This window comes from Lytechinus variegatus, chromosome 4 (assembly GCF_018143015.1).
Source record: "Lytechinus variegatus isolate NC3 chromosome 4, Lvar_3.0, whole genome shotgun sequence".
Taxonomy (NCBI): Eukaryota; Metazoa; Echinodermata; class Echinoidea; order Temnopleuroida; family Toxopneustidae; genus Lytechinus; species Lytechinus variegatus.
In genome coordinates, this window is record NC_054743.1 from 53,621,321 (window position 1) to 53,640,073 (window position 18,753).

General features: G+C 37.3%; 1 protein-coding gene across 2 annotated transcripts in view; it reads left to right on the forward strand.

Moving 5' to 3' along the window:
• The first annotated feature begins 743 nt into the window (after nt 1–743).
• LOC121414324 (armadillo repeat-containing protein 2-like) overlaps nt 744–18,753 on the forward strand; it is a 29,557-nt gene continuing 11,547 nt past the window's right edge. Inside the window, exons 1-14 of one of the 2 annotated variants that reach the window (XM_041607463.1) lie at nt 744–852; nt 3,158–3,587; nt 5,815–5,887; nt 6,533–6,686; nt 7,449–7,683; nt 8,032–8,117; nt 8,472–8,570; nt 9,722–9,909; nt 11,621–11,723; nt 12,093–12,265; nt 13,477–13,670; nt 14,842–15,082; nt 15,881–16,040; nt 17,803–17,925. In XM_041607463.1, coding sequence (XP_041463397.1) covers nt 3,358–3,587; nt 5,815–5,887; nt 6,533–6,686; nt 7,449–7,683; nt 8,032–8,117; nt 8,472–8,570; nt 9,722–9,909; nt 11,621–11,723; nt 12,093–12,265; nt 13,477–13,670; nt 14,842–15,082; nt 15,881–16,040; nt 17,803–17,925 — 2,059 coding nt within the window. In that variant the 5' untranslated portion in view covers nt 744–852; nt 3,158–3,357. The remainder of the gene's footprint in view (nt 853–3,157; nt 3,588–5,814; nt 5,888–6,532; nt 6,687–7,448; nt 7,684–8,031; nt 8,118–8,471; nt 8,571–9,721; nt 9,910–11,620; nt 11,724–12,092; nt 12,266–13,476; nt 13,671–14,841; nt 15,083–15,880; nt 16,041–17,802; nt 17,926–18,753) is intronic. The other variant, XM_041607464.1, reaches the window with a different exon arrangement.

Here is an 18,753-nt window from a genome sequence, read left to right on the forward strand (position 1 = left end):
TGATGACAGATTTTAAAATATGTAGACTAAATAAAAATAAAAATAGATTATTATTAAACGACGCCTTTGCAGTGTTTGTATGTTCGTTTGTTTGTTTGTTTTTGGAACATGATTTAATTTGAACAGATTTTAATGACGTAAAGATCTTAAAGGCCGTTTTTTGGCTCAGTGTGTGAATAATTAATCAATCATTCATTAAAAGGTTGCAATTACAAGTCATATAAAATATTGGCCAATAAAAAGGTATAAATCAGGAATCACTGCAATTATAATTACAGTGTCTTCTGTTATTTGCCCACTGAATTTATCATCAATAAGATAATGGTGATTTGATAACATCCTTTATTTCTTATTGCAAAATGTATTCTTATTTCAATTGAGTATGAATTAGGGGGTCAGTAACGTACGGACGGACGAGGGGGGGTGCCGAATTGTCATCTGTTTTGGCATCTTTCATTATTATGACCTCGTGTTTCTGTCTTTTTACAGTAAAAGCAAAATTGAAAAACAGCATTAGTTCTATGTAATCAGTTTCAGAACTTATGGATATTCTTTTCAAGTTAAAAAGAGTCCAAGCAAATGTTGAAAAAAAAGATAATTAAATAACAAGTTTCAATAAAGTGTTGACCAATTTATTAGAAATTAAACAGGAAATGCAAAGTTTAATCCTAACTAAGAAATTCAGCTATATGGACAAAAGAAGTCGAGCGCCATCTCCGTTGAATACTAAATTAATTGAATTGAGTTAGACTGCTGTCAAGGTGAACAGGGACGCTACATTTTTTAGAGTAAAAACAAGTTGGAAAATGTTGTTTTAGTCCAGCATTCGGTGAAGGATTTTCTTTGAAATGGGTATGTAATTGTGGCCAGTATGTTTGGTTCTCAATACGGCGTTACAACATTGCATACTCCTAATATTATTCATTTTGTATTAACTTGTTTATGATATCGACATGATCGATGTTGAAATTGAATTGAGAAAATTGTGTGTACATTATCAATGGGGGAATATTGTGCAGTCCTGCGCGCAAGGTATTGTGTAGGGTGGATTGTCTGTTTATGGATTTCCTAAACGAGAATGCAAATTAAACAGTGGCCTACACTCAAACTGTTCGGACGTTACCATAAAAAGGCATCTAGTGAATTGGGGAACCACTGTAGTTTGTACAGTTCTAGGTAGGTAGATACAGCTGGCAGCCGTCTGTTTCGAGGAGGTTTTTAACATTTCTAGATCTATTTTCTATTTGTTTTATTTTATTTTTTTTTATTTCTCCTCGGCTAGCCAGGCGGCTTCTAGAGAGTAAAAATCATTTACTGATGTAAGGTTACTCTCAATGAAGCCAGGTATCCTTATCCATTCATGTGCGTGTAGGCCGCCAAAACCTGAAACTTTCGCCCTCAAGATTTCTACTTCTAAAAGATCTAGCCCTAAATCATGTATGATGGGGGGACCTAAAGCTACGCACTTTGTTTTCAAACAATAAAAACTGTCCCAATTTTAATATCTCAACAAATTATATTTCACTAATTTGTGGCAAACATTCTAAAGATCATTAGCCAAGTAGAAAATATCACAAAACTCACTAATACGAAAATCCGTCGTGTTTTTCAAACACCTCTTGATTTCGCCGCCCGATGTAGAAGGGGTCCTAAAGCTACGCACTCGATTTATCATGCAAAAAAATAGTATTTCCTGTGCCTCAATTTCTAAAATATATTCAAATTATTATAGGATAAAATAAAATTAAAGCGAATATAACTCCAAACTTCCTAACAGTTGTTGGTTTTCTCTGCATTTAGAGATTTACTGCAGCCTCTGTAGAAAAAAATTAATAGGAATTGTTCATCACTCTGCAGTCACAGTTCCACACACAGAGTGCGCATTTGCCATTGAAAACTGCATGCGCGATGAGTGGTGCGTAGCTTTAGGACCCGCGCAGCTTTAGGACCCCCTACCATACATGGGATGCAACTTCATATTTGACATTTCTGCGCCATTGATTTTATGTACAAACACGAATTCATACAAAAAATGAAAAAATATCATGACAAGACGGAAGAGACTTGCCCGATGTTTACGCCGCCATTTTGTTTCGCATTGTTCTTCCCCAACGTTATGGACGCGTGATTTAGGGCTAGGTATTTTAGAAGGAAAATAGAAATCTCTGGGGCGAAAGTTTTGGGTTTTTGGCGGTTGACGCAGACGAATGGGAAGGAATTCCTGGCTTTGTGGACAGTAAGCATGTACGTTCATAAATGAACTTTACTCTCTAGAAGTCTCTTGGCTAGGGGAAATTGAGTATTCTTCCATCCTGCCCAGATGCCCTAGACATTTTTTAGCATTATGGAGACCCGCAATATCGGCATCAACACATTGACAAGCGAACCAACACACACATACAAATTTTGTGGCCATCCACGAGAGTGCCTATGGCCGTGCCTAGCAGTGCTGCCTTAACTGGCTTCTTCACCCCTTCTTTGCCTCGGCTTTGCTTTCAGTGAAAGTTTCAATTTAGTCCTGCCTGTTTACTCGAATGTACATATGTACGCAAGTTGCACTGCCCCATTTCAAGCTTCACTGTGTACCAAGTGCGCATTTACAAATCAGCATGTGGTTCCCAAATCACAATTTCAAAATGATACAAAATTTCAAAATTTTTCGCTATGAGATAATCAATTTGGTTGCGCCACCCTGCGTCAGGTTGACGGCAGTTTGAGTCACTGCACACCACTCATGCACCATATTGGGGATTCTCGGTGCCACAGCCGCTTTGGACTGACGCGCCGGCCCAGTGGACTCCTACATACATGTACATAGCAATTATGTTATTTGCAGTAATAGTTTTTGCTTGTAACAGTTGGTAAATATTTGCAATTGTATGTAGGGACAGTGAGTTTCCATTTTACTGGAAAATAAAACCAAAACTCTGTTTTGTTCTTATACTTTTAATGCAAAATTCATGGATCTGGTTCTTGCTTTAAGGCCTACATTTTCAGTGACAAAAAGGAATTTCCATTTAAAGATCAAGTTGAAACGGAATTTCATATTTTCAGAAACGGAAATGACCATTTTTTTAAAACAGAAAATCCCTGTCTCTATGTATGTTTATGTTGATGAATCGATTGATAAATCTGTGGTTTATTCAATTAATTCCAGATTAACTTCCAAATGGTTTGCTTATCAGCCTGGTTTAGGTGAAGATCAACTGTACAGAGGACTTGGACACCACCATTACCTTAGTGTCATTCTCACTTTTATCAAGTGTTGAACGCTAGATCTGCAGCACGCACTTCAGGCAGTAGTACCACTCCAGTGCAAAAGAACAGGTTTGTTCTCTATGCCAGTGAGTGCTGACAATGGCAGGGGTGACCGGAAGCCGAAGGGGTGTTCGCAAGAAAGCCCAGGACAAGGCGTTCTATGAGAAACCGGCCAATAAGGAAACCAGTGCCGATATCATAGCGGACGCCCGGGCCGCTTTGAGAACTGTTCCGACCACACGACCTTTCACCCCTAGAGAGGACAAGAGGACATTGTTTAGTGGGAGTACGTCCAGGGCACCAAATGAGCGGCCTCCGTCGGCATTCAGGTATTGAAAATTTGAGGCTCTGTGAGTCGTGAGCCACTTGAATGGGTATTCTGGGTTGAAAATAATAATAATACATAGAGAAAAATTCACTAAGCATAATGCTGAAAATTTCATCAAATATAAATACAAAATAATGAAATTATTGAATCTTAAAGTTTTGCAGTATTTTGTGAAAACAGTTACATGCACCTCGTCATGAATATTCATGAGGTGGGCTGTATTACGTCCCCACTTTTTCTTTTTGTTAAGTTTTTACTTGATGTCATAATTATTTCATGTTTTCATGCATGTGGGTATGATATGTCTCCTTATGATGAGAAAGGATGCAGCACTGAATACCTACATGTAATTCACGGAATCAGTTGTTTAATCAAATTTTCTTTGTTTAAATAAGCATGATTTCATACTGTAATAAAAAGTACAAAAAACAAAATGGGATACATGATCATCTGTTTGCTTTGGATATGCACAGTCATGTTTTATTTAGAAATTATGAAAATCTTGAAAATGGCATAACTTTGTCATTCCTTGTCCAATTTTTATGAAATTGTGGAGCAAATTGCGATGCGATACCAGGAAAATTATTCCCTGTAGATAGCACACACTATGACCCATGTGTGCATGGAGTTGGCAAACCACATTGCATTTCAATATTCAAAGGAGAAGTTCACCCTGACGTAAAAATGGCAGAAGAAATAATGATAAATATTGGTGAAGGTTTGAGGAAAATCTGTTAAACATCGAGAAATTTTTTAGAAATACATGTACAATTTTAAGTTGTTAATTTGTGACATTACGTATGAGCAGGGAGCAGCTGCCCCATATGTTATGCTGTACAAAATACATAAATTTCCATTTTTTATGTTTAATGATGACAAAAAACTGTCTTTCTTTTTTGAGTGGGTGTGAAATAATTTGTCTGTTGATCTAAAAGGTACAACAAAACCCATTTTCATTTTATGTACAAAAATTGACAATTCATTTATTTTTTAAATTCATGGCACATGTGTAGCTGCTCTCATCCCATGTATGGCATTACGAATATAAAAAAAAAATTATAATAACTTTTAAAATCTGTGACATCTGGATTCTCCTCCAACCTTCACCAATATATTCAATTTTTATCTGCTATTTTTGCAATAAACTTTCTGTCAGGTGAACTTCCCCGTTAATCTTGGCCTGTTAACAGGGCATCAATGGCCGTGGACTTCAATGGCCTTGGATTGATTGAAGCCTTAAAACAATTTAAATTCTCAGTCCTTTGAATGGAATAAGTACTATCTCCAGTCCCTACCCGTTCAGGAATGTGATTGACACATAGCAGCCATTCATTGACCCTTTGACCCTCAGCTACTTGGCTACCTGTATTAAGCTCAATAAATATCAATTCATTGGATTGTGTCATTAATGGATTAAAAGCAACGAATAGCCCATATTAATCTCATTAATCCCTTTCCTTCAAAGATGCCTTAATACAGACACCCTTTATTCATTGAACAGATTACTCCTTCATGTTGAAGATGAATGCCCTCTTCCATGTACTCGAGTGTAATAATACAAAGAACTTGATTGATTGACAGACATATATGCAGTCTGATTTGTTTTTAATCAAGGAGTTCTGGTAATCGTATTGCAAGGAAACTAAAGGAAAAAAATAAGTATTTGTGTACATCAGAATCAGATCCAAATGTAGAACATGAGACTCTATGTTTTGTGAGTCTGACATTGTAATCATGTTTCGCACAAAAGGTAATACAACTTGAATACCTTCATGACGACTCTTTGTGCTGATGTTCGATGAGCACTACGAACATGTGAATATTTCAAAGCCTACCCTTGTTTTAGCATTCGGTATCTGCCCACTACATGTATAATTTGCTTCATGTTATTCTAAAAGTTTTCCTTGTACCTCAGACCACATCGGAAATGCATAATCTATTTATTTTTAAACCTCGATAGCAGCTGAGAAGTTAGGAAAATAAACATTCTTGCTTGGTGAGAGGTCTATTATCAAAGCAATACTAATGTATGTTCCCATATTTGCATATATTTGTTGGCGATCTTCAGTGCCGGCTTTTCAGCCAAGATTTCTTATTCACAAGGTTCAATTAGCATGGACTTACAATATCTTTTGATCTTAAAGCCATTCAATATTATCTGATAATTGCATCAAGGTTTAAATTGGTTTATGAATTTCCCTTTTTTTCTTTATTTCTTTCTTTTCAAGTTTGGGTTCCAGGCACTTTGATGGACCTGATTCGAGACCTCCTTCTGGGTCCAGGCTCTCACCTTTGGACCATGTAAGAAATCTTACAAGTTTTTGTTCATCTCTCTCTCTCTAACAATCCCATTTTAATTTCACCATAAATTATTGATGAATTTCTTTCATCGTGGAATAGCAAGAATCACTGCTCACCTTATGAATGTTAAACATGTATCATCATTTGGGCTGTTAAAAATCTTGTATCTCAAAATTCAGAACTTTGACATGCATGACAACTTACCTTTCAATAGAAACAGAATTTTCTTTACACAAGACTACTGGAGTTTTAAGTTATCCCTTTTGCAATAAGTTGTTATTCTAAAATTCTTTTTTATACTATAGAGAGAGAGAGATGGTTGTTCTCAAATTCTTAAATTTTTATAAAATATTTTTAATGGCTCTCTGACAATAAAAGATTTGTGAAATTATGAAAGAGAATTACTTTAAAAGTCATTTATAACTGTCAATCGGGCGCAGATCCAGCAGGATTAGATGGTTGTATAGTCTTGTGAGACTGACTATTGTGCAAAAATAATGCATGGTCCATAAAATGGTATTGTGTCCTATCTGGCTGGATCCGTGCCTGGTAACAATAATAATTGATGTAGCTTTGGATGAACCAATATATATTTTTGAAGCCAACATTCATCAAACAATTGATTTTTCCATCATATCAATCTAGAAACCATCACCTCCACCGATCAAACAGATCTCGATAGATGACCATTGTCCAAAGCTCCCCAAACCGCCCTCTATTGAGCCCAAACGGGGAGGTTCAGGTCAGAGGAGAGCACGTCCCAAGCTGCTCAGTGCTCTGAGTCAGGATGGAAGTGCCAGTAAGTAGAATTTTATGTCTTGTATTTTGAAAAGGTCTATTTTCATTTGGTCCAATGTCAATTGGTCCAAATGCCAACTTGTCTACTTTCATTTGGTCTACCATCAGTTCGTCCACTTTCCACATGGTCTAATTGCCACTCACCATTTTGTCTAATAACCAGTCGGTCCAATAGCCATTTAGTCCATATACAATTTGGTCTACCGTAATTAGACTATGTGTTAATATTAGAGCAACATATTATGAGACGAAATGGTCACAGATGAACTGGTGATTCGACAAAATGATGATAGGACCAAATGGTTATTGGACCAAATAGTTGTTAAACGAAAAATTGATGGACGGAATGGCATTAGACTATTTAATTGAAGGTACATGTAGACCTTGTGGTGAGTTGACGAATTGGCAATTTACCTTTTGAAAAAGGTTAAACTGATGTATGCAGTGTCTGTGACGTTGTTCTTATGATATGGAGCTACTGTCTTATGATGCAGGATGTTTTTACGACAATGAAATAGAAAATTATTCCATGTGCACCTGTATCAACTTATCCTTTAGACAAGGCCTTGTGTCTGATATGACAGGTTTATTAGAAAGAGAGTGACTTGTACAAAGAGATGCAGAGTTATATGTAAGGTCACATGAAACATTTGAAACACCAGTGTATCATGACAATTATATGTAGAAATAACCAAATATGCAGTGCCATGCTACCGTAGTTAAGACTAAACCTGGACCTTATCAATGTTCTCCCTTCGTATAGTCCAAGTCCTACCCAAGCCCATGGAGAGGAAGAACTCGGCCCCGAAGGTGTCTAGTCTGAGCAATGAAAGAAGGGTACAGAGTGGTCCAAAAGAAAGGACCAAGCAACTCCTTGATGACGGAGAAGCTGATGCCGGCGCCGAAGACGAAAGGTTGACCCGCCCCTCCCCCGATAGTGGGGTCGCGAGGGTGAGGTCAGCCGACAGCATCCAGACCAGTAGTTCAAGTACCAGTCGGTAAGCATTCCAATCTTAATTTGAATTCGTGCAATCTGCTGTATTGCCAGTAGGCTAAATTACCCAGCATACATCACAATAGACAGTGCCATTTCTGGTTCAGCTTTCATGCTTTTGCCTTTTTTACGGTGAACTCTGAATACAAAAACTTATTCAATATTTGTAATGAGCAATTTGATGGTTTTACAGTAAAAGTTGACAGTTTTAATTCCTGGTGGATAGCTATCAAAGTTGCATCTAATTATCTAACAAGAGGTTATGAATGAAATCTCCAAATTTATGGTGGAAACAAGACCCGAGTGCACAATATCCATTTTTTTATATATTTTCTTGATCTATTTTCTTCAGGTCTTCAACTTCAAGTGGAAGTATAAGCACAGAGAGATCAGAAAGTGGCTATTCTAGTGAGAGGCATTCTGCAAGCAGTAGATCTGGTAAGTCCAAGTAACTTGTTATGTAAAAATATCATTATCATTGTCAACACTTTCTCATGAATCTGGGGGGTTTCTTTTCTTCACACCTCCAAAAGTTCACTAGAAATGTGGATGGTTCAAAAAGCATTCCTGTATTTGTAATTCTCTCTCCCTATGTTCATACGATATGTTTGATTTCCTCTGTTTTCATTCCATGAGTATCTACTAACAATGGAACAATGGATACTGCCACACTGCAGATGTTTGTTTTTGTCTAAATATCCAGTTTATGAAAGAACTCAAAATCTGAAATATAAATGTTCTTCTTTGCACCTGCCACTTTTTCATTTCTTTTCCCATTTTTTTTGTGTCCAGGAAGCGGTGGAAGAAGGGAAGATGAAAGTCCGGAGGAGGCCCTCTATTGGAACGAGAGGGTCAGTCCCATCTTAGAGAAACTAGCATCATTATCTAAAAGTGAGTTTTGTCTTTGGTAATCAAAGACCTCTGCTTACTAACAGTTGTGATTGTTTCAGTCATTCTAAAATATGGAAGTCCATCCATGTCGTTATCTTTCATAAGAATATAAGGAGAGATATTTCTAGGTAGACTGTGAAATACAGTGCATCCCATATAAAGGGAAACAGTGATTTCAAGTATTTTTTTAACATAGACAAATGATATATTGTCTGTTTTCATCATTAAAAAAAGTCTTTTCTTATTCATTTTGATACCTAATATGTATTTGCTATGTAGAGCAAGATACATGTAAAAGTTTGAAATTTCAGCGTTAAAACTAAGATTCTCAGAAAAAAAATCTGTGAACATATGTAAGGATACTTCAACCTCAGCGCAATAGTATATCATTTTGTATTCTTTGTTAAGTCTCTTGAACTTGCTTCTAAACATGCAAGTTTCTGTATGTATGATTTCTTAAATGCACCCGATCGTTTTCTTTGTATCCGCAACGCTTCACTAGTATGAAAAAAACATTTAATGAGTTGCTATTCATCTCTACAGAGAGAATTCTTTTTATTGTCTGATATACTGTATGCCCGTTATTGTTTCATTTTGATATTTGTGGGTGCGTCTGGGTCTAGTGGTTCTGACTCTTGCCTTTCAAACAGAGGGTCATGGATTCGAATATTAGCCATGGCGTGTTTTCTTTCAGCAAGAAATTTATCCACACTAGACCCAGGTGAGGTAAATGGGTACCGGCAGGAAGTAATTCCTCAAAAAGCTGTGCGCACCAGAATCAGTAGACTAGCTTAGCCGGGGTAATACAGGAGCGCCTTGAGCTCCTAGCAAGGTGGATACGTGCACTATACAAATCCTATATTATTGGGGGGTTTTTTTTCGAAAATTGATTCCTCTCTGCAGTCCCAGGTAGTCTCTCCATCCCTGGTGTAAGCCTGTAGCCCCATTTCTGCATGAGGACTTTGCACCTTCTTGGTCCAGACCAAAGGCGATTAAGGCATAGCCAGGTTGGCCATTCCTCACTTGCACGTGGGTGGGGGGGGGATGGGGGTTATTCACTAGGTCCATAGGAGAGCTGGTACGTCACAGATTGGAGGTGGTTGGACCAAAGATTCAACTAGTAAAATATGATTTTCTTTCTCCGCTTGCAGCCAAACTAGACGAAGATACTGCTCAAGAAGCTTGCAGTCTGTGCAATGACCTATACAGCACCTTAGAGGCAAGGGACATGCTGGGCCGAGGGGCCAAGAGAAGATCATCGGCCCTCAAGGCTGTCTTTAAACTTCTAGATCAGACCGATCCAAGGCTACTCATAAAAGCATCCAAAATTGTTCTTGCAGTAAGTAACTGCCCATATCTATCAGGCAGCTCCATTAATAGTTACTTAGTTATTATCAATCAATGGGACCCTTTGTTATATACTGTTGGATTTGTAGGAATTTAGATTTAAAGGTAGAAGACAGTAGTTGCAGCAAACAATTATTTCGTGACAAAGTCTTTTAAATAATTGTCAAAATATTATCATGCATCTAGATCTGGTACATTAATGTAAACTTATCTTTGTAAAATCATGAAATCTTAGCTCAAAATCGATAATTCTGATGATCACTAACACAGAAAGGCATGTGTGGGACAGTGTATCAATATTGTTTCGAAAAATACCAGACATTTGATGAAGTTCCATGCTTATTTTGCTAATTTCTCAGCAATTACACTTTTCTTCCAGAGCTATTTGGCACATATTTTTTATGGATTCTGTTCGAACTCACTTTTAGATCGTTGCGCTACTGGTATTTATTTTTTATAGATGGAGTGATCTGTGTGTGGTCTCTTATTTACTGGGCGTTTTAAATACATGTGGTTAGTCTTAAAATAGACCTTTGGAGATAAATAATGCAGGGAATAAATTAGCCTACAAATTCACTTATATAGAAAAAGTAAATTGTTTTGAGAGGAAAAGTACTTGCTTACCTACTGGGTAAATTAATTATTGTGGTATCAATGTATTGAGTAGTGAATCTGTGTGTTATCATTCCAATGGGTCTAAAATTACAAGACTATTCTACTCAGAATGTTTCATTATGGGTCAGTAACCTGGCCAGATTTGTGTAGTTAAAGTTAAAGAGAAATGCCAGTAGTTGCAGTAAACACTGATTTCATGAGAAAGTCTGTAAATCCAGGCTTAATTGTCAGTATATCATCAAGGATCTAGATCTGGTACAGTTACATAAACTGAACTTTGTGAAATCTTGAAATCTATGCTAAAAAATAATCACACTGAAAATCACCAACACAGATAGGAACACGTGGGACAGTGTATTATTATTGCTGGAATAAAGACCCGACGGAAGTGACCGAATCCGCGCTTATTTTGCTTAATTTCTCAGCAATTACACAATTTCTTCAAGAATCCTTTGGCACATATTTTTTATTCATACAAACAGACACTTGGGTGTTCATTATATTAGATTCTGTAAAAAGTCATTTTGAGATCGTTACCAATATTGGAATTTATCTTTAAATGCCAGTTATGACAATTTAAAAATTAGTTTGTACAGAATCCAATGAACAGACCACCAAATTGTCTGTATAAATATAAAAAAAAAACGTGTGCCGAAGGATTCCGGAAGAAATTGTGTAATTACTGAGAAATTAGCAAATAAGCACAGGATTCAGGTCAAGCGTCGGGCCAGCATTCAAAGCAATAATAATACACTGTCCCTGGTGTGCTTATCTGTGTTGGTGATCTTCAGTGTGAACATTTTTTAGCGTAGATTTCAAGATTTCACAAAGTTCAGTTTATGTAACTGTACCAGATCTAGATCCTCGATGATATAGTGACAATTAAGCTGGGTTTTACTGACTTTCTTGTGAAATCAGTGTTTACTGCAACTACTTTCATTTATCTTTAAGGACTTGAGATGGCTGCTTGTTTGTATCTGCTTGAAGACATGAAAAAAAAAAACTTTTTAAAGGTGATTGCCAGAGTCTTACTTTCTTTTGTATGTATATTTAATGATTTGAATGAAAATTAACCTCTTTGTTTGCAGCTTGATGTAACAGGTAGTAACCTCAAGGCTCTCTGTCGACTCCTCTTCAAACTCAGCCGAGATGAGAAGAACGATTCTCTGTTCCTTGATAAGGATTTATTAGGTAAGTATCTCTCAGCATGTTTTCCATACATCGGTAGACAGCAATAAATTTGTTTGAATGTGTAAGGTATTAAAAGTAAGATGATAACAAAATGTCCCCTTTAAGGTGATGCTTAAGAGTCATCTTTTTAAATCTTAAATTGATCATATCCTATGTTTATTGGCCAATTTGATGGTATTTCTTTATTCATGATCTGGTGAGAATTAGTTTTTGATTGTAATAATTAGTTTTAATACATATTGTTGTGCGAAGTATTTCTGTTTCCTTTATACTTCATATTTCCTTTCTCTTAACCGCTTGGTGGCAATCTGCAAATTGGGGATATATAAAATTATTATTATTATTTTTTTTGTGTGTGTGTATTCACAGACCTGATAGTTACATTAATTGCAAAGACGGACTACATAACAAACTGTGAGGCTCTAGTGTACTGTGTAGGAGGATTGAAGTGTTTATCTGCCAACAGTGAACTGAATAAAGCCCTTTCTGAGAAGGGGCTTATCGAAGCCCTTGGTAGGATTCTCAAGTCTGTTAATGCATCAGTGAGTATTAAATACCTCTTACTAAGATCGTTATCACGGATTGGTCAAAACTGCATCATGTGACGCGGTGCTATTCTGTCGATCATCATCTCAGGGGTTTGACTTACTCTCAGTTTCTATCAACCCCTCTCATAAAAATCACCTTGGGAATGATAATTTACACATGGTCATCCTCAAGTCATTGCACGATTCACATGCAGACCACTTAACTCGAGTGAAGGGTCAGCAGATCAAATACATTTGCTTTTTTCTCTTTCATGCTAATTGACCAGTTCGTAGTTACTTCATGGACAATTTTGGTCAAATGACCTTTCATTTCTTTCATTATGATAGGCGGATTTTAAAGCAAGATATTACGTAAGCTTGCCTTACATAGCAGGATGAAGAAATTGAATAGACCAGGTGACTAGAATAGCACACCAATGAACACTTTATGAAGGTATTTGTTGCATTCCTACTTTGAATGCATATCATAGCATGTTGCACGATGTATACTTGGCAAACTGTGAAATACCAGTCGTTCGTGGACGCATTGTTGTTTTTTGTGGATGTAAATGAAAACCACAATTCAAAAGAATATATGAATAATCAAGACATCAAAGTTGGTGCTTATCTCATTAGATTTTAAACCACCATGTCACTGTAGTACAAATGACCTTCCTCTGATCATGCGTAGAATCTTTTGATCATGCGCAGAAAGGAACTACAAACTGGCTTATATTTGTATAGTGTTAATAATACTAATACTCCCTATTTGTAGAGCATGTATCCTATTTTAATAATTACCATACCTTTATGTGTTTTGTATTGAATATTTTTCACCTGGATAAAAAAGAAAAAAACACCCAGGACAAAAATGAATCTAATTTGTGTAGATACTTTCAATATGTCTGTGACTGAAAATTCGTCATTGAACTTTTTTTCTTTAATAATATAGGTCTGTTAGCAACGCATGTGGAATATAGAATAAAATTGGGATGTTTACTTATTTTAAGCACTAAATAATGATTTTCAGGTGCATTGTTTTTTTTATAGGACTTCATTTTCTTTTAATACCTCAGCGACACAGGTGATGGAATTTAATGATCTTGCAGCTCAGATTTTTAAAAGTCAAATTAATGTTAAACATTGCATTTAATGACATCCTGAGCTCAGAATACTGGACTACATGCAAAACTTTTTATTGTTTTTGTTTAATACTTTGTTTGCAGACATCGTCAGAGTCGCGGAGCAAGAATGTGTCCAACCTACTCCTGCAGATCGTGGGCACTCTTCGGCACCTGGCCGACAGGGGCGAGAACAGACATGACTTCTTAGCAAACAAAGTAATCAACCATCTATGTGGTATCATGGAGCTGTTCACATCAGACGGGGATCTCATGATGCACGTATCAAGGATATTAAGGTGAGAATGAGTGTGAAAGGGTCCTGTTTCAGCAAGAGTTTGAAATATGGTCCATGGTAACAGCTCAGCAGCCGATCACAATCAGGCTTTCCATGGCACTTTGTGTTTTACCAAATTGATACTAATAATGTTCCCGCTTCTTTGCAGTAAGCTAACCTTGTACATGTATAATGGCTCCTTGTAGAACACCCTACGTCTTTCCAGTCACTCCTAGCCAACGTTCTCGTGCACTCCATTACGTCAAACCCTCATTGCATAATTCATCGCCGCAGCTCATGCATTTGTTAGGGTCCTATACCCCAATAACAAAATCCTCATTGGAGGAACCAAGATATTTCATTCCCAAGCTGAATCGCCCGATAATCCCTCTTATGTAGCGTTTCTCCTCCGCAGGAGCAAGCCCAAGGGTTACTATAAACAACAGCTGTGATATTATGTAAGAGCAGCTCTGCCTGTAGTAGGCCTTTTGGAACTGAATTATTGTATTTGATATTTAAATGAAGTTTTCAAAGGCATATTGTATTTTGAAATTCAGTGTTAATTTCTTTTCAATTTCGGCACCAAAATAAGGAAACTATTATAAGAAAATGAAAATGACGGCATGCGATGGCAAGCGAGTTTGCTTGAATCTGTGCGCTGCGTATTTAATTGCGTTTTTGTTTTGTTTTTCGGATCCATCGAGGTTAAGAAACACATGTTTAGATACTTAAATAACGGCCCAAGTTGATTGAGGTTTTCCATGGTTTGTAAACGGGGTTTGGCTTCTACGACGACGGTTTCGCCTCATGCTATGAAACTCTGGTTTTCTGAGTTGTTCCCAGGTGTACAATGGCTTGGGGGTACAGACTGTTCCAGTTCTCTGGAATGATTTTTCTGGCTATCCAATAATATACTTCTGTAAAAACATTAAGTGTTACTTGTTTGTACACTCTTGTATTGCTTCCTATTTTTAATTGTCATTGACCTTAATTTATCAATGTCTTTGAATTCTCCCTTTTCTCTCATTCATTTTCTTTCATTGCTTTTTGAGTACTTTAATAATACCAAGTTGATTTGGCACATGATGAATCATATAGTATTTCAGTATTTTGAATTTCTAAATGTCAACATTTGGTTGAAAGAACTAGCTTCATGGTCTTTTGTATTCTCACCTGTTCATAATCCTATACAGCAAATTGACCCTGAATAATGACTGTACCGCAGTCCTCGCTGAGCACCCAACCGCTTTCCAGTCTCTCCTAGCCCTCATCAACAAACACCCTGATCGGAATGACCTGGTCGTCAGAGTCGGCTTCGTCTTAGGGAACCTGACGGCAAGGAACGATGACTGTCGTTATTGCCTTTTCAACACGGACGGAGCCATGGAGGTCCTCCAGGGATCCATCAGGAGATACATGGCTAAAGATCTCAGGGTGAGTACTGTTCTTTGGTAATCCTAGCACAGCTTCCACAAGAATTAAATTGTAAAAAACGAAAAAATTAAAATCCATAATTTATTGTTCGAAATAGACATGAAATGAAATACTCAGAAAATTTGCTTTGCCCAATTGATCGTGGGCCCGGCAGCCACTGTGCAGCGCCAGATTGACGAGGCTCTATCCCTTTAATTGTTGAATGCCAAACAGGGTAGCAGTAACTCCCATCTTACCGTCTTTTGGTCCGACGCAGCCGGGGTTTGAACCTCCGACCTCCCGGTTGTGAGACGCTCTACCAACTGAGCCAACACACCGGCAAATTGTACTTTGGACACTTAACCAATATTTTGAATTTCCTTTTGGATTTACGTGTATTGCAATATTTCATCGGGTGATACCTAGCTAAGGTGTTTCTACCTGCGTAGTCATCTTGGCATAGTGATATTCTAGCACAATTTCCTTGAACATTGTATGTACTTGGGACACACTGTTGCTGTTTTACATATTTTGGATAGAGGTATGGCAGGATTTTATCAAGGTGGGAAGTGTCTCCAAAGGGATTGTTAAACACTCTGTATAAAAATCCATTCCATATTTCATTTTGAAATGATAGCAAAACTTAGAAAGTACATGGACCTAGTTCATGAAACTTGGCATGAAGTTAATCAACATCCTGCCTGAGTTTCAGGTCACATGAATATCATCTAAAGAATGGAAAAGCTCACTATGATTACTTCCATCTATCCAACAACTTTCATTTGTGCCATTTTTTTCTGATGATACGATCATCTCTAGGAGAGTATGAAAGATTCCGGGGATGCAAAGCAAGACGGCACGATAGAGGATGTACTGATCAAGCTGATACGTGTCGTAGCAAACCTCTCCATCAATCCAGACATTGGGCCTCTTATAGCAGCCAATGAGACATGTGTGGATCTCCTTATGCAAGTTCTAGGTGAGATTCTAGGGGTTATTTTTCTTCTCGTCTCGCCCGCATAGCAGAAGCAAGACAGAGGCATAGCTGCCAACTATTAAGAAAAAGTCATTACGATTTTCATTTCAGATTATGCCATTATGCTTCTGACCTTAATTATTACACTTTTGAGGACATTTAATCCTTGTGGAGCGTTGTGGCCCAGTGGATTAGTCTCCGGACTTTGAAACAGAGGGTCGTGGGTTCAAATCCCAGCCATGGCGTAGTTTCCTTCAGCAAGAAATTCATCCACATTGTGCTGCACTCAACCCAGGTGAGGTGAATGGGTACCTGGCAGGAATTTATTCCTTGAAATGCCCCAGCGCTGTAAAAGGCTGCGGGGCTAAAGCCAGGGTAATAATATCCAAGTCCTTTGGAAGCGCATAGAGACGTTATTTATAATGTGTTATGCGCTATACAAGAACCGTCTATTATTATTATTATCCTGTATATTGTAATACATTGGACAGTGGTGAACTCATCTGTAGGTGACCCATGAAGCTCATTATTCACATGATCGGTATCTCTGTTTACATTGCTCCTGGTTTTATCATCACATGCTTAATACTGACTCGATCTTGTGGGGTTTTTCCTCTTGGATTATGATAGATTTATCATGGATTTACCAGATATTCTGAATCTGAGCCATTTGTTAAAGAGGATTCATTTCATAATACTAAATAGGTTCATTATTGCGGAATGAAATAATCGCTAGAGGGTATTCATTTGTCTCGCAATCTACTATGGTCAACAAGGAAATTCGTGATCACTCTCGCAAAAAGTGTTCACTAGCTTACAAGTTCACGAGCTTTCGAGTGCCGCTGCAACTCTTTATCAAGCGAGGATTCATTTCTTTTGAAGGAATCTGCTCTTTTTATGAAATCTTCAAAGAAATCTGTAATAGTGTGTGGCGCATGACTCGAGCTTCTGGATTGATAATTTTTACTTTAAAGGTTGGCAGCTCCGCAATAGGTGCCATATTCCTCACAGTGTTTTGAGTTGAAACATACTTGTTTTGCTATTTGGTAATAACAATTATTGTGGTATGAATGTATTGAGTAGTAACTTACTTTACGTTACTTTCAATACTTTAGCGATGTTGTAGGACTGAGCCAGTTCATCGATCAGAGTGGAGATGTCCATTGCTGCTCTCCTTCAGAAAAAAATTACACAGATGCACTATTTGTGTTGGCAGGGAGGAGTGGCAGGTGTATCGTGGACAACAAAAAATTCCATGAAAACACTGGAAATTCACTCAAATCATAGGCAATTTTCTCCCAATGCTTATCAAGTCTATTTTTAAATGCATTCACTGAACAAGCAGTAACTACTTCTTGTGGGCGACTGTTCCACACATTTATCACTCGGTTAGGAAAGAAAAAACTTTCGCCCATTAAGATGTGAATATATTTTCTGAAACTTTGAGAATTACTGCGTTATCATTCCATTGGGCCTGTATTACAATACTAAACTGCTCTAGCTGTTGCATTATGGATTATGTTTAAACTTTCAGAGTTTCCCTGTCTTTTCTTCAATAGAAGTTATGAATGTGACATCATAATCTCATAGCGCCCTCTCTCAGAGGATATAGGAATATGTGTAAATTGAGTTGTCGGAGATGCGCCAGCTGTGTAGTTCACCAACACATACAAGACAGTGGCTGCAGCCTCTAAGATGGCAGCACAATGACGGCCATGTATAAGGTCTATATCATTTAGTTGTTTCTTTTTTTTTCTCTCTACAGAATCAAAAGATATTAGTCAGAATGAAGAGCTGGTCCTTAATGCTCTTATCACCATCAATAATTTATCTTTCTATGACATCATCAATAGTGCAATTGTAGAGAGACAGGTTCAGATAGCGAGATGTGAGTATAGCAATTCCATTCTTTTGTTTTGGTTTTATTTATTCTGCATTTGTAATTAAGGGTAAGAATTCCAAAGCATTCCATGGAGATGCCTACTGCCCCCTTTTTTAAAAAGTATTTTTCCTTTTTCTGTATCAAATTACTGGATGTCATTTGACGTACATTTATTTGCCATCATTTTAGTTAATTTTTAGAAGTACAATTCCAAAATTTTCATGGAAACGCTTAACTCGTATTTTGCCGCTTCATATTCCTGTATATATTGATGAGTAACTTTACAAACGACTTTATGAAACGAAACAGGCCTCAGGATATTCTGTACCGCTATGAAATCGAGTATCGGACATCCCATTTCGTAGGACGTATAGAATAGGACAATGTAATTAATCAACCATATTATTTTACCTCCAATTCCAATTCTTACTCCATTCTAACTTCATACCATGAACTGCCCCAACCATGTTAATTTTAAAGCATTACAACTTTTCATGACAACTAGATGAATGACAAATCTCTTTAGGACATAACCATATGTAAGGAGTCGGGCCTAAATCTTTATGTAAATGCCCTGTATGACCTTTATAATTCTGTATTAAATTGACACACTTCTGCATCGATTTTACAGAGAGAACAACTAATTGCATGCAATAAGGTATGAGGACAGGTTAGGGACTCCATGATTAAAGCTTTGTCATCAGTTCGAAATCTTGGTGTCGTATTTGACGAAAATATGTCCATGGATGCACCTGTAAAGAAAATATGTCAATCAGTATACTGTAATATTCATAATGTTAACAGCATTAGGAAAATCCTGACCATAAGTCTACT